We start from the raw sequence: 16,174 nt of genomic DNA, 5'->3' as shown, positions 1-16,174 counted from the left end.
TTGCAGAATAACTTACACCAGATAGATAAAAAAATGTTCTGGAGGAAATGGAACCACAATTGTTATAAGCCCTACAGGGATGCCCTATAAGAAAAAATGTGAAAGGCTCAAAATTTTGTAAGGCAAATAACATAAAGCACATACTTTGACATATTACCACATATCCTTTTTCTGCATTATGAAAGATACAGGGTAGGAACGTACTCAGCTATTTTTTAATTGGTCCAATCCAATTCTAGAAGATATAGGCTTTGCTCTCACCTTTGCATATGATTGCCTATAAGTATAAAACACAACCCAGAATATTTTGAGTCTTATAACCAAGAATATGCTAAGGCCTCATTTTTCAAAAAACCACTTTATAAACAATTAACTTTTGATAGGATGATCTCTGCTCTTCATACATTGAAATCAATAAAGAAGAGACTTCACGATGGAAAAAGAAAAAAAAAAAGAGGGCAGGCTCTGATGGTCAGCTTTTGATACAGTTAACTTACTATTCTAAGAAAACGGCATTAAAAATTAATCATTTTTGCTCTCATTTACAGAGCCTGAAGGTGACCTCTTAGATAACACTCCTACTTATTTTTCCTAACTAAGAATGAAATGAATACTTGTGGCTTTAGGAAAATACTGGTCTGCCTCCCTTGCTTTTTTAAGGATTAACATTAGCAATTGATTCTAGGAAGTAACACGTCTTAAATGCAAAAGCATCAATTCTTTTACTGAGGGATAAGCCGACATTAACACCAATGATCACAGTACCAAAAACTACAGTGAAATGAAGTAAGGGTTTGATTATCGCAAAAGCTTCAGAGAATTGGTACCAAAAAAAATTGTTCTGACACAGTTCCATGACAGAAAGATCTGTACTATATGGATTCATCCAATGAGGCTGGTAGAAGAAGAGAAGGAAAAAGGTCATAGGACAAAGAAAAATATTGGCGTGGAGGTTATAAATTAAAATTTCTAGCAAAATTAAGTGGTACAGAAGAACTGGAAATGCTGGCAAAGTCTCCAATCACTGGCAAAGAACATTCTGTGAAACTGGACTGTCCAACAATTAACATCTGGAAATGACAACATTTAGGTCAAGAGTTCATCACAGCAATACAAGCAGTCATAAAAGATGCATTCAATCATTAGTTCAGAAAGCATGCTTTCTAGTCTGTGACTATAAGAAACACAGAAGCTAAGTGAACACATCAAAATCGAAAGTAAAAGAGGAGAGAAAGATAATAACATGCAAGAAAAGAACAACTGTTATCAAAAGAAAAGCACATCGCAACTAGAATTAGTGAGTGCAAAGGTCAACCAAAATGATTCTAAATATAGTAAATGGCACCCAACACAAGTCAAAGCAACCACAATCCCAGAAAATTCAAAAACTACGTCTGAATTTGTAAAACCTCCCGGAAAGCCCATAAAAGGTAGATTATCAAAAGAAAAAAAAAAAAGGATAAAGAAATCCAAACAAAACATCTATGCATGCAAATCAAATTAGAACAAAAAGACGTGGATCAAAACCTAAAACCTTTTTCCAAGCGATAACCCTGCCAGAAGCCCATCAATACTTCATAACTGCAACCCTAGACCTGTAAAAGAAATAAATTCCAGATGAGATACAGGCAGCCAAATGGGGCAATTCTGAAGTAACCAACAAGAAAGCCTCTCCCCATCTGCTTCTCCGTTTTTTATCTCAATCTTTGAAAGATTCTCAGGCTTCTTCTAAAGAAACTGCTGAAAAATCTTTAAGAAAGGCAGAGAAGAGTGAGACTCTCTACTCAGTCCTAGACCCAAAGACTAAAATAAGAGATCCCCTCAAAATGCTACAAGACTCAATTCAAAGTATTCCAAGAGGATCTGTTAATTCTACATTCCATTGTATGGACATGTTAACCGCCAGTGAGATTTCAGAATGGATTTGTTGCCTCCAAGCCAGGATTTCCCCAGGATTCAAACCAAAGGATCAGAATAAAACTAATCTTTATGCTTCAGAGCCTGTAAGAAGAAGTCCTTGAAAGTAATGTTACAACAAGTCATTTAAAATATAGCCAACTCAGTACAAGAGTGGAACAAATACATCTAGAGAGCAAAATGACAATCTGGATAAAAGACTTAACAAATTGAAAAAAGCGTGTATTGGGGATAATTTGTGTGTTGGAGGCGAGGAGGGGCTCAGATTTTAATTTCCAAGTTTTAGTGGAACTATGATGATAAATTTAAACCCCAATACCAAAATACTGGTTGAAAATGAAGCAAGATTTAATGATGGAAGAAAAGCTGAACAAAGAAGCTGAAAAGAAGGGTAGCTAATCCTATAATATTTCTAGGCAAAAACAAACAAACAAACAAAAAACAATAAAGAGGGGAGATCTGGTAGGAGTTAATAGAGAACTGGACCAAGTGATACGTCTCAGCAGAATAAGAGATTAGGTAAACAACACAGGTTATTACCTATTCTTTCCTACTTAAGTAGGAACACATGAGTAATAGTGAATTAAAATTTGAAATATAACAAGAGGAAGTTGGTGAATGGATAATGTGCTCCTGACACAATTGAAGATAATTTACCTACATCAATCTGTCAATAGGCAAGATAAGTTTTATAGTAGGGAGTCTGTATAGTATAAAAAATACTATAATATCCTAACATGGGTGTAAAAGGATAATGTCTTCTATATTATAAGGAACAATGGTGAAATAGACTAAGGGCAGACATATGCTGAGGTAAAGGAAGAAATCGGGAGTTCTGTGTTCATCTAATAGATAAGTCAGCTTGAAGGGAACAGATAGACAAATGGAAGAGAACTTAATTGAAAAAGTTTTTGATTAAAACAGAAAAAAAGAATGAGATTTAAAAAAAAGATGAAAGAATGAAAATTCCTTCCCACAAGAATAGGGGAAATAACTGTTACAAACAGAGAAGAAAAAAAAGGAAGTAGTTATACAGGCATATTTATGACATAAATATAGGACAGAGAATGAAGTGCTAGGAAATACTAATTCCGATAAAGAGAATTGGCTCCTCTGGGGGTGATGACACCTCAGACTATGACTTAACTTTATATCCTTAAAGTCCCAAGTATTCAATTGAAAAATTCTCTCATAGTATAGTCAGTTTTCATTAGAAAAAAGTACCCTTGATTTATGTTCATGTGTATTTTGCCCCCAACTCTCCACTCCCAAACTACCAGAAGAAATGCTGGTAAATGTTTTATTACCTTGCTAACCAAAGAGTAAAAGCATATCTAAGAGCAAGGTAATGAAGATATTGAGGAAATTAGAAAACCACAACTTAACTCTTGTGACATGGGAGAAAAGTTGTTTGCTATATAGAGTATGGATTTTCCAAAGTCTAAATTTTTGTTTTTTATCAACATGTGTGTGTTAAAGGTTCCTCAGGAATATCTCTGAGAGGGCTGCAACCAATTCTTAGAAACATATCTTAAAGCAAGAGCCAGTAAATTTTTTTCTGCAAAGGGCTAGACAGTAAATATCTCAGGCTTTTGAGGGCCTTAAAGTGTCTGTTTAAACTTCTCAACTATGCCACTGGAGTGCAAAAACAGCCACAGACAATAATGTATAAATCAACAAGCATGGCTCAGTTCCAGTAAGACTTAATTTGTGGATAAATTTTATTTGAGTTTCAGATAATTTTCATGTCACAAAACATTATTCTTTTTTTGGCTCCTCCCCTGCCCCCCAGCCCCATAATCATTTAAAAATGTAAAAATCATTGTTAGCTCAAGGTCCATAAAACACACAGCAGGCCAGATTTGGCCAGTGAGCTATAGTTTGCTGACTTCTACCTTAAAAATGCCAAACTTCATTAATTATTTTCACAATACTACAACCTAATTGGATGCCTTATAGCTTTCTTTTTATCCTAAGAAACAGGAATCCCAAGTCACATGAATATCACTAGAAATACACTGTGCTAGAAGCAGACCAAAGTAACTTATAAGTTTTCATGAAAGACAAGGAGAGGTGCTCTAGGAAACAAACCAAAGACATATGATATCGGATGCATATTTCCCCACTATTTGCTGCCAGTGTACTTCAAGATAAAGCGAAAGGCAAGAAAATAAGAACAAGAGTGAAAAAATACAGTGATACCTATGCCCTAAAAAAAAAAATCTGTCAAGCAATCTAGACAAGAAAAGTATAAGTTCTAGTTCACATACACATAGTTGAGATGTTCTTGATATAAGACAATATGCAACATATTTTGAAACTCATATCATGTCTAATCAAAAAAGTGTTTCTTAAGGCGAAGGATGCTAAGAGATAGCTCCCACCATTCATGCCAGCCATACTGTGAGGCCTACCATTTTTTTTATTTGTCTTCTGGTTAAAATAATATCTACAATTTAAAATATCAGAATATGCCAATTAATATCCTACCTTGCATGTTCCTGAACTCCCACAATCTCCACTTCACTATCTGAAGAGGCAATATTAATTTCTTCATTGAGTGGTACATTGCCAGCAGATGTCTTATCACTTGCTAGGAATCCTGGATCCAAATGACCTAAGAGAAAAGGGGGTAAAAATGAGCACAACATTTTGTCTCACAAGCAGCAGAAACAATTCATTCACAGATTTTTCATCCAGGTTTATCACAGAAATAGAATGGTCTTGTGAGAGCCTGCCACAGTGAAACTGTTACCCATTTCAAACGAGCCGAGGCAGTGTTCTACTAAAAAAAAAAAGTTTCAAAAAAATTAAACAGAATACATGTTCGTAGCTAAAAAAAAATGTTCAAATAACATGAAAGTACATAAAAGTAAGAACTCCAAGTCTTACTCTCTACTATTACTTAGGAGAAAAAAACGTGAAGTACTTTGGTTAAGTATGTGTATCTAAATATAGATATATATAAACTGTGATAACACTCTATATTTTATTCCATAATGCTTTTTGCATTCAACTGCAGTCTTTAAATGTCACCATTTTGAGGGCAATGGAGTTCTCTGCTTATCATGTTAACGGAACAAAATTCTACCAGAAAACCATAAAGGCATAAATGGAGTAAACAGAAGTAATCACTAATCATATTTATACTGGGATGCTTTGTGAAAAGATTGAATAATTTTCTCTAAATTTTAAACAAATTTAACAATTTTCTCTAAAGGAATGCAGAGTTGACAAAATCTGACCCCAAACAACATGAAAAAGGGAAGATCACAATTTTTGCTCTGAGCAACTAAAACATCACCTGTATGTTGCTGACGGTTCTCATTAGACAGACACGAACCACATAATTCTGGAAAAGCAAAACAGTCTGTGGCACAGGGGCTTTGGCAGAGTTGCAACCAGTAAAAATTTTCATTTACTCCTTAAAGGGTATTTTTATTTAAATATATTGTCATCCGATACAAAATTCTTTCTCCATTATTTAAAAATCCTTTGTGACACCTCATATGAACTAAACCAATGCCAGTAAGATTTTATGCACATACAACTCTCCCTTCCCCCTCAATTCATTCATTCCAATGTTTCAAGGTTATTGAGAAACCTTGTACTTTCACACTCATATCAATTTTTAGGGTAACTCTTTTGAAAGTTATAGGCATTCCCAAAGCAAAAGCCTTACAAGCCTTTTTACATCCTCTAACCCCATAATCTCACCCCTGACAATTCAGCCTAAAGGAAAAACTTAAAGCATCATGTTATGATGCTCAAAGATGGTCACTACAGTGCTATGCAGAAACTCAGGGAAGAGTATAAATATGTAAGTATCACACAGTAACACAAAAAATACGTACCTGCGAGGTAAAAGCTGTGAAAAGTAATCAAGTTTGAATATGATTGTAGGTCTTTTTTACAATTCTTTAATATTATTTTTACTTTTTTCTATTGAAAATAATGCACATATGAGAAAATAGAAGATTAAAAAAGCTTGAAATGGATTCCAGATACAACTGGTGCTTGAGATTATATTAGTCTGCATGAGCTTATAAATCTTCTGTATTAAAGAATAATCTATATAGGATTCTACATGGCACTGGCAATGGGCATACATCTTTGAACCCTACAAGCATACAAGGTAACACACTAGATAATACTCAGTTTTGTTAAAAGTCTACGGTGGGTACTTAAATGGAGTTTGGTTAAGTCTACATTTTGTAAATCTAGATTCTTGCTCTGATTTCAATACCTTGCTTGTGGCCAAGTCTTTTATCCAATTTCTATTTCAATGCTGTAGTTATCACTATTGTCATGTATACTACTGTACCTCTAGGAAGGAACACAAATTGACAATCTTTTTCAGTCTTCACTTTGTTCATATTAAGTATTTCCAGCAGCCTTGCTTTGTGCAGCTATAACCGTCTGCTTTCTGTATTTGTTCCTACAATAAATACTTGTTTATGACATGCTGTGTACTGTGCTAAGTGCTAGGAAAACTACGGGGAACGAGCCAGGCATAGTCTCTACCCTCAACATGCTTGTAATATATTCAGGGATAATAAAAAGCAGTTCATTGCACTATGGCTTGAAAACTGCTCTGACAGGGAGGTAGAGTGTCCTGGAAAAGCACATTAGAAGAGGGTATTTCCCAGGCTTAAGGATAACCAAAGAAGCTGAGCTCTCAGAGAAGAGTAGGCACAGGTGGGGGAAAGCAGCATAAGGAACATTGTGCTACCCTTTAGGGCAGGGGTTCCCAACCCCCAGGCCTGTTAGGAATCAGTCCGCATAGCAAGATTTGAGCAGAGGAGGGGTGGGCAGGTGAGCGAGCATAGCTTCATCTGTATTTGCAGCCACTCCTAAGCACTAGCATCACTGCCTCAGCTCCACCTCAGCTCATCAGGCATTAGATTCTCATAGGACCTCTGGTCCCTGGTGTCAAAAAGGGTGGGGACCACTGCTTTAAGGTACAAAAGTTTGGTGAGATCTTGAGTAATGGTAGTAAAAAGAGAAATGAGGGTGGCAAACTCGGTAGAGGTCAGATCATTGTGAGTCTGAACCTGACCTTGAGAAGCAGAAAGTCACTACAGGATTAGGCAAAAAAGTGACATTATCAGGTTTTCTATTTTTAAAAATTTCCTTTTGGAGTGCAGAAATGGAACTAACAGCAGAGCAAGCAATCCTACAGGCAAAGAAAATAACTTGACTGCTATAGTTTCCTGGGTGAGAAATGATTATGGCTGAACTAGAGAAGAAACAAAATGGGGAATATTCTGTGTGCTGGAAATCAAAGAAAAGAACACAAAGTAGTAAAAATGATGTCTAGGTTTCTAATTTAGGTAACTGGATAGAGTTATAATGCCATTGAGTGTACCAATAACTAGCTGAGGGTGGTTGTTTAGGACAGGATGATGACCTGCTTCTGAGATGTCCAACAGGCAATTGGACGTACTGTTCTAAATCTCAGGTCAGAGAGGAAATACAGATTTCATAAGTCCTCAGCAATAGGTGGGAAGGTAAAGGTCACCCCATGGAGTGAAGGGGGCCTAGAACAGGACCGAGATAAATGCCAGTAATTAAGGGATGCACATAGGAAGGGGGTGCTCACCAAATGAAGCCAGGACACCAGGGAAAGAGCATTTCTAGGAAGAAGTGCTTACCAATACCCGAGAGAGCAAGCTGATCAGAAAAGGGACTAGGTAAAGCCCACTAGAATTAGCGATAAGATATATGGCCTTGGCAAGAGGAGCCTCAGAGGAGTAATGGAGTGGAAGCCAATGCAGCAAAGCAAGCTTCAGAATGAAAGGGAAGGAAGGGCTGACAGAGGTACTGAGAGAGGAAGATGGGTCTGAGTGAGGGGGATGTGTATGTACGAAGTTTTTAAAGGTGGACGAGACCAAGCCATAGCTAGAAAAAAGCGAACAAAGAGGTTTGATGACAGAAAGTTGAAGTGCTCTTGACTTATGAAGAATGTGGCAAGGGGAGCTACAAAGCACAGGTGTGCAGAGGATAAGCAAGGTAGGGGTTTAGAAAGGTCAAGTGCCACTATGAAGAATACTGCCTAAAGAAAAGCGAGAACTGTTGGGCAGCACTGAGAGTCAGAATGAGGGTGTAGATAAGAAATTAACTTGACTCTTAACTGTAACCATGTAATTTTTTTCTCCAAATGTGGTTAGCAGTGTGACTGTAGGCCCCAAGTGCACCACCAGGGATCAGACTTCGCCAGCTAGGTACAAGAGGAAAGCCAATTATACAAGAAGCTAAGGATACTGGCAAAGGAGAGCTGGCCTTATACATATGCCAGACAGGGAAAAAAGTGAAGCTAGGAGGGGGCTGATAAAGGACTGGCTGATGAATTCAATGAGGCAGAACAGCGTAGAGGCCGTAACAACATAAGAATACAGAAAAAATCCCAGTGGAAAAGAAGAAAGCATTTGAAAGAGGCAGAAGAAAAACCAATGGCTATGGGAAGTAAAACACTGTATTTCCACCCTCACGGCCAGTCATTAAATACAAGCCTCTGGAACCATCTGTTTGCCTCCCATCTTATCCTCTACTCTGGTGTTATTCCCCTTTGCCCCTGCCACCCATTCCTCGCCTTCCTACAACTTTTCCACTATCCTCTGAAATGCCAGCTCCATGGTAAACTGCACTGAACTTTTCTTCACCTCCTGTGCAAACCTGACTTTCCTGAAAATGCCACCTCCCCTACGGTCCTGTGAAGCTGCTTCTACAGCTCAGTAAATGATTGTCTTCCATCTTCACATACCGATACCAGCAGCCCACATCTTCCAGGATGTTTCCCTTTCACTGTACTGCACTGACTCCAGGGCAGTTTCACTCATTCATGAAATGTTACTGGCACCTGGCTCACTCGCATGCTCTCTCTTGCTCTCTCTCCCCCCAACTTTAAGTCCTGCTATCATTATTATTCATTATTACATGAATATTTGTTTATATGTAAAACCACCCCAAAATTCTCCATGCCTACTCACTAAGAAGCAAGGAGCTGAGCCCCAAGAGACACTTAAAGCCTCTTGTAGTAAGACTCACAGCAAAGGCTCAGCCCCTATCATCCTAAAAATAAACAAGCTAATTGAATTAAACTAAACTTAAAGGGCAGATTGTAGGAGTCATGGTTGCTATAATCCAACTCTTCCTCCTTGATTACTCAATGTTCTTAAACAGTAATTAAGAAAACACAAGAATATGACAGAATAAGTTAATTCTTAGTATCTCTGTGCCCAGTTCTACCTCCATAGTTCTAATTTATAATCCCAACTTCTGAAATGCTCTGTGAAATGTTTCATCATTGATATTTCTGAATAACCAGTCTTCATTGATTAAGCCCTTCCTCCTCACCCTTCCATCTACATGGCCTCATTTCAGATCTGAAAACATCACTCTGCCATTTTTAAAAGGGAAGAAATGAAAAATGACTATGCTGATTTGCTCATGATTCTGTAATATCTTAAGAGTAAGGTAAGCATCGCCAATATTTAAGGTTCTTCTAACTTTATTCATCCATTAGGGTCTAAAACTAATAATTTATATATTGCTTTCACATTATTAGAGCAATCCAAACCATTTTGACAGCGTCATTTTGGCCATAAAAATGTAATCCAGTCCTGCTGGCACTTAGTATTGTTATAGAACTTGTGCAATACTCTAAAATTGATCACTTAAAATCAGGGTCTGCTCTTACAGCCAATATTCTTTAATACTTAGTCTTAAAATCAGTATACTATAAAATAAGGGACGTGAGGTTAATGATAAGGGGCTAACACAAATTTCCCAGTGAATGTTTTGAGGGTTTTGTCACATTTCCTGTTAGAGCCATTAGATAAAATGTGCCACTCAGATAACAAGTCAGCTGGGACCCATACAGAGTCTGTGGGATGCCATGCTCTTTGAGACACCAAGGCATTCTCCAATAGCCAGGAATGCATTTCCACTTCTGTCTATTTCAGACTCAGGACGATTTAGTTATTTTCTTTCAATGTATCCCTCTTTAGCATTTCACACATTCCTTTGGAAGCTCCTGTGTAGAGCCTGACATTCTCTGGCCTTTGGGTCATTTTCCACTGCCTCCCTGCCCCATGACCTCGCAATAATTGAATGGCAAAGCACTGCCTTAAGCAGGGGGCCCCAACGCCCAGCCCATGGACCGGTACCAGTCCAAGGACTGTTAGGAATCGGGCAGCACAACAGGAGGTGAGCAGCAGGTGAGCAAGCAAAGCTTTGTCTGTATTTGCAGCTGCTCCCCAGCGCTAGCACCACCATCTCAGCTCCATCAGACCATCAGACATTAGTAGCACCAGTCCCTGGTGCCAAAAAGGTAGGGGACCACTGGCCTAAAGAATACACAAAAATGAGCCAAAGATGCTAAGAGGTTCTTCAAATACTACCAGTGGTTGTAATCGACTCCCATTCTATGACAAGAATAAGCACGTAGAAAAAATGTGAATACCAAAACTACCATATATTAAACTGAAAATAAATCAGCGGGCCTGACTTTGGTTATATGGTAGCTGGCTATCTCTGTGTAGGTCTTTGCCTGTGTAGTTCACTGGAAAGGTAACTTCCCTCTATCAGAAAATTCTAAATTTTTGTCCCCCTACTACAGACCTTTTCAATATGTAAGTCAGAAAGCAGCACAGAAAAAAACAATAACCAAATTATCATGGCAAACATTTTCTTTTGCCTTCAAGAGAAATAATGTAGCTACTCTTTAAATCACAATCTACTGGGAAAGAGCTAGTCCTGGGCTTTTTTGCAACACATTAAATAAAATTATTACATGGTGGTTGACAACGGTATGTTGGCTATAAACAGGTTTAATATTTTAAATCACTACTCATTTAGCTTTAAAACAAGCAAATTATTATCTTGTGTTTAGTTTTACGAGAATGTTAAAAAAAAAAAAAACTTTAAAAAGTGGAAGGAAAAAAGTAGAAGAAAAGGTCAGAAATAAAAAATCTTATAGTCCATATGAAGCCATTAAACAACAGGAACCTGACCAAACTTCATCTCCTTCACAGGACTGATATATTGACTTTAAAGTGCTAATAATAGAAACATGGCCATTCTGGCCCGATTATAAAAAGCCCTACACTTAGAACAGGAAACCCAAGATTTGTTTCTCTGCACTACAGCTAAGCTTGTGTAACAGACAAATCAAGATTACCATCCCTATTTTAAGAATGGGAAAATGTTCATAGCCTATCTTTCTTGATGAGAAGGCTGATGGAAAAAATGAGATCATTTGTTTAGAATTTTAATTTCCTGGGAGCAAGGGTAGTGGGGGGACACACTGAATAAATTTAGTTTACCACAATTATAAGCCTTCTACACCAACACTTCAGATTTCTGCTTCTTTTAGTCTCATCTATATTTATGTTTACAGTGAGTTATTACTTGCAATAAACAAAAATTAAGCCATTTTCAGATACGATGGTACAGCTTCCTAAACATGTCCAATGCAAGAGTTACCTGAGGGTGATTATTAAAAAGAGATTCTCAGACCCCATTTCAGATCTACTTACAGAACCTTCGGGGAGAAGCCTCAGAGTCTGAACTTTTATGAGCACCCCAGGTAATCTCTATGCTCAGACAAAGTTTAGGAAACACTGTATCAAGAACAACTCATTCCAGGGCAGGATAGTAAATTAGAATTCTACTCACTGGGTCTATTAATCACTTCCTTATTCAGTCTATTTCAGCATAAATATGTTAACATAATGCTGGTTAGCATTCCTACGGGTCTATGTGCTGTATGCTATACTAAGCACATTATATATGTTATTTCACTTAGTAGTAGCAATAATCTTTTGGGGTGGATGCTAGTTTTATCTGCTTTACAATTAAGGAAAACTGAGGCTTTACATAGTTTACCTGAGATCACATAATTTTAAGTGGCTGCTGGTTCAAAATGAGGCTGTTACCTCAGACTATACTGCTCAATTCTAGCATCAAGTAAGAAAAAGTAAACACATAGCATGAGTTGAAATGGAAAGTCTAGGTCTTTTGTTGGCCAAGGGCTTTCCTAATTTCAATTCTTTGCCTTGGTTAAAACTTAACGGTAAAAACTATTTTGCCTACAAGAATGTGATCTAACTGCTTGGTGAAAAAGACAAGCTACTGTATGTACAATGGTTACTTATGTGATCCTAAATGGAGTAGGGCTGCAGACCTGGTCTGAGATGCTACTATTGATTAAACCCTGAATACTCTGTTCAGTGACTGGGTTTTTATTTTGTTGAAAGGGAGAGAAGATGGACTCATACTAACCATTAAAACATTTATCTTAAACTACAAAAATGACCATTCAATTGATACTAATAGTTCAAGTCTCAAAACACCACCACCCATTGAGGATAAATTCTTTAAACATTCTGTTGCAACACTGTCTAAGTATATTCTAATTTGCAATTACCACCATAACAATTACATCAAGACTGGAGTGTATTAAGTTTTATTTGTTACTCACATATTTGCATTGCCAGATTTGGGAGTGGGGAAGCCTTTGAATGAGCCAATAAATGGCTTCGTAAGAAAATGTCATGGGGATATGTTGGAACGGTGATGACCACATCCTATGATATATAAAAACTTACACATAATTTATGGCCCAACACACATGTACGTTTTCTCTATATTGTATTCTAGAGAAATCATCTTGGCACATACATGTACCAAGAGACGTTTACAAGGTCTGTTAATGGCAGCACCATTTGGAATAGCACCTTAAACTCCCGTAAGAGAACAGGTTTTAAGTCAATTGTAATATATTCATACAAGTGGAATATTACTACAAATACAGTATTGGAATACCAAGTAGCAGTGAAAATGAATGAACTAGAGCCACAATTAAACAAGAACAAAGCTCACGAAACGTTGCACTAAAAAAAGTTGCAATGATCATTTTCAGTATAATACCAATTAGTATTAAAACATGCTTGTTGACAAATACATAACAAATGCAGTAAAAATATAAAGAAATATATAGTAACACGAAACATCAGATACCAAATTCAGGACACCTTTGGCATGGAAAGGGGAAAAGATAAAAGAACAAAGTTGAAGTCATGGGTGTTTCCCTCCTCACACATTTTTGCCATGCCTTATTTCTTAAGAATGATGGTAGAAGCACTTGAGTGATACATCGTTTAGAACTTTGTGTGACTGAAATCCCAAAAGACAATCAAATATAGAATTAAGCACACAAAAGCTAGTGATGTTTTAAATAATCGAGCTACCAATTACTTGAATCTGATTCCAAATCCTGTACTCTTAGGTTGAATCACATAAAATTGATGGATTTGTTGTAGGTCAAAAAGTCAAATGTTAACATTTCCATTTAGCTCAAATTAATATTAAAATTCTCTAAACGAAAAGCAAAAAAAGGTAATTTATGTTTTTCTCAAGAATTTACTATAAAGTGGTCTACCTTTAATGGCAAGACTAAGGAAATAAAATTAAAGCAGAATGGACCACTTGTCAATGGATGAAACATGAAGATAAACTACAAGTATATAGAACAAATTATAAAACTTTGGAACACATATTGCACAGAATGTAATCAAACTACTCTCCTTTGATATGAAGTATTATTACTTAGTTCTTTTAAAAGTACTTACATGTATGAACAAATTCTTAAAAGACCCTTGTTGGGCAAAGCAAGTATTTATACATATAAAAACTGAAGTAAAAACAAACAAACGAACTAAAGTCCAGAGAAGAAACAGCTTGTCCAAAGTCAAATAGGCAGTTAACAGTCAAAATAAAGTTAAAACTAAATCCATTTCCTGCTCCAAAATTAGCCACAACAGATTAATCAGGAGGTCACCAAGTAAGAGATTTCTATTTACTTCCATCAAAAATTATCAGAGAAAGAATAAAGACAATCATATGTGAAGTTGTCTTATTTTCTAACAGTTTCAATACGAATGGTTCTAAACTCTAACCTACTGTTATTTTTGTAATACGAAACTCATTTCCCATAAACATTTTAAGTAGTGATTAACATACTAGATTCACTTATAAAAAAAGCCAATGCAATTTGCAATTTAACTAGAAAATTATAATCTTTCCTTAACAGGAAAGAAAATACACACTACATAAGAGGTCTCTCAATCCTCTCCCCTTCTTTTCTTAAATTTAAGGACTAGCTCTTTTAGAAAAATGTTTAAATTCAAAGGAATGTTGAGTTTTGAGAAACGTACTAAAGGAAACTTGGATGCACTATGCGAGGCTTTCCAAGGTAATAGCAATGGGTTTTTTAGTGAATCAATGTCACTCTTAAGAATCACCACAGAACTAAGATAAGTAATGTAAGACGGAGTGAAATTTTCCTTAGATAACAGAGGCAGAAGCTGAAAGAAAAGTGTTAGAAAAGACAAATATGAGAACTACAGTAGAGGAAGTAACAGGGACACACTGCACACTGAGGGGTGTAAGAAACAGTGCACTACTGCATAGGAACAGCCCCGTAGGGCAAGTTTAAACGCCCCCTCCCCAAAGTTGCAAGGCTGCTGCAGCAGTTAAGGAAGGAAACTGCGGAAAGGGGGAGGTGGGGAGTGTTAGGCTTCTGAGTGGTTTTCACGTTAGGCATTTTTAACCCAAGAAATATGCCTACTGAAATCTACCTATGCCTACAATTAATTTCTTATGTATTGTCACTTTTGCTTCCTCCAGATTAGGAAAGATGAATGACATGTTACCCAAATCTCTTTTTCAGTAAGTTATAAATGGCGCCCTGGATAGTCACGATCACCTAATGCCAAATGTCTCTGGTTAGCCTGCTCTCCTCAGCAGGGCCTGCTAAAAGGAACACAGCTGCCAGGACACATGCACATTACACCATTAGAGAAGGGGAAGGGGAGGGAGACCAACCTGCCTCCGCATTCAGCTCCTCTAGAAGCCCGCTGGTCCTCCAGGTAGCTCCTGTGTCCTGGCCTCCTATAGAATTACTGTGCTCTTGAACTACTGCAGCCGCCAATAAAGTGTCCACATTTACCACTTCTGGGTCAGAGCTGGTGTCAGACATATCATAATGAGCTACAACTGGAGGTCCATCTAGGGAGGAAAGAAAATGTATACTTGTATCTAACTTGTGGGGTGAAAAATACTTCTGAAACTAAGAGCCCTCTAAATGCCAGCTGCCTTTAGCTTATTTTTCTAGCTGATCTGAAAAGCTGCATTTTATACATCCAATATTTTGTACATGACGTGAAAGTGGAAAAGATAACCCAAGTTTACAAAGATGAGGGACACAACTGGGAAGGAGGAAAAGGAGTGTCATTATGAAGAACAGAAGACAAGACTATACTGAACAATGGTACACCAAATTGACATCATACTCTTAAGGAGCAAAAGATTAAGAAAAAGGGAAAGACTCCACAGAGAAAGTGAAACTGACTTTTAAAGGAAAAAACAGATGCAAACTACTAAAATTCAGTTTATATTTTTCAAGAGAATGAATCTAATTCTTTCTCTTAGTAGCTAATATAAAACCTCCCTACTAGATTCAGAAGAAAATCAAGAAAATTAAGTATCTTCCTACTTTCTAAAAAAATAAGGTTAAGGGTAAGAGCCCTATTTGACTGACTTATCCATTTCCAGTAAAACCTTTTTATAATATCAGGGATGTTATGCATTTAACTACAAAAAGACAATACTCACAAAATCCATCTTCAAGATTTTGCTTTGGATGTCTTATGAGGAATATTTATATTTTCTCCGAGAAAGACAACCAGTTCACATTCCAAGGAAATGATATGCAATCTTATGCATTATTTTAGAGAAAGGTATTAAAGTTCTTAATGGAAAAATAAGAGATCCTTTCTACCTCCAAATCACCGTAACTAGCTGAAAAAGGCAGCTGAGTTCCATAGTAATTACACTGCAGCAATTCATGCTAAAATAACTCAATAGTCATGCTTGTAGAATAGATACATGCTTTAAAATGCTAGTGCTACCCTTTTTTTAATATAATAGCAAAAAGCAAAAATAAAGTTTTCAATCAAGTATAAAACACCTCCCTTACTCCCTTCAATTTAGAAGAAAGCAGAAATAAAAGAATGCTGTTTCTCCCCCAACAACTATTTATGAAGAGCAAGCAAATCATTCATTTCCACAAAGATTTTTTAATATCATCGAATTAACATGAAACACACCCATTTTATGAAACTCTTGACTATGAAAGCATACATATGCCAATGAATCATTAAAATAGAACACAATGAAAGATTATTTTTTTAAT

The 16,174-nt window shown here is 36.8% G+C and overlaps 1 protein-coding gene across 4 annotated transcripts in view; it reads right to left on the bottom strand.

Annotated features, from left to right (window-relative positions):
- CUNH18orf25 (chromosome unknown C18orf25 homolog) overlaps positions 1-16,174 on the bottom strand; it is a 62,332-nt gene that overhangs the window by 7,235 nt on the left and 38,923 nt on the right. For 2 of the 4 annotated variants that reach the window (XM_016147793.2, XM_016147794.2), the window contains exons 3-4: positions 14,806-14,988; positions 4,408-4,534 (exon numbers count right to left, since the gene is read on the bottom strand). In XM_016147793.2, the coding sequence (XP_016003279.1) occupies positions 4,408-4,534; positions 14,806-14,988 (310 nt within the window). Of the gene's footprint in view, positions 1-1,534; positions 1,596-4,407; positions 4,535-14,805; positions 14,989-16,174 lie in introns of all 4 variants that reach the window. The other 2 variants (XM_016147795.2, XM_016147796.2) reach the window with 2 other exon arrangements.

This window comes from Rousettus aegyptiacus, unplaced genomic scaffold (assembly GCF_014176215.1).
Source record: "Rousettus aegyptiacus isolate mRouAeg1 unplaced genomic scaffold, mRouAeg1.p scaffold_m13_p_12, whole genome shotgun sequence".
Taxonomy (NCBI): domain Eukaryota; kingdom Metazoa; phylum Chordata; class Mammalia; order Chiroptera; family Pteropodidae; genus Rousettus; species Rousettus aegyptiacus.
The sequence above is the reverse complement of the archived record's forward strand: the minus strand, read 5'-3'. Positions and strand labels throughout refer to the sequence as shown.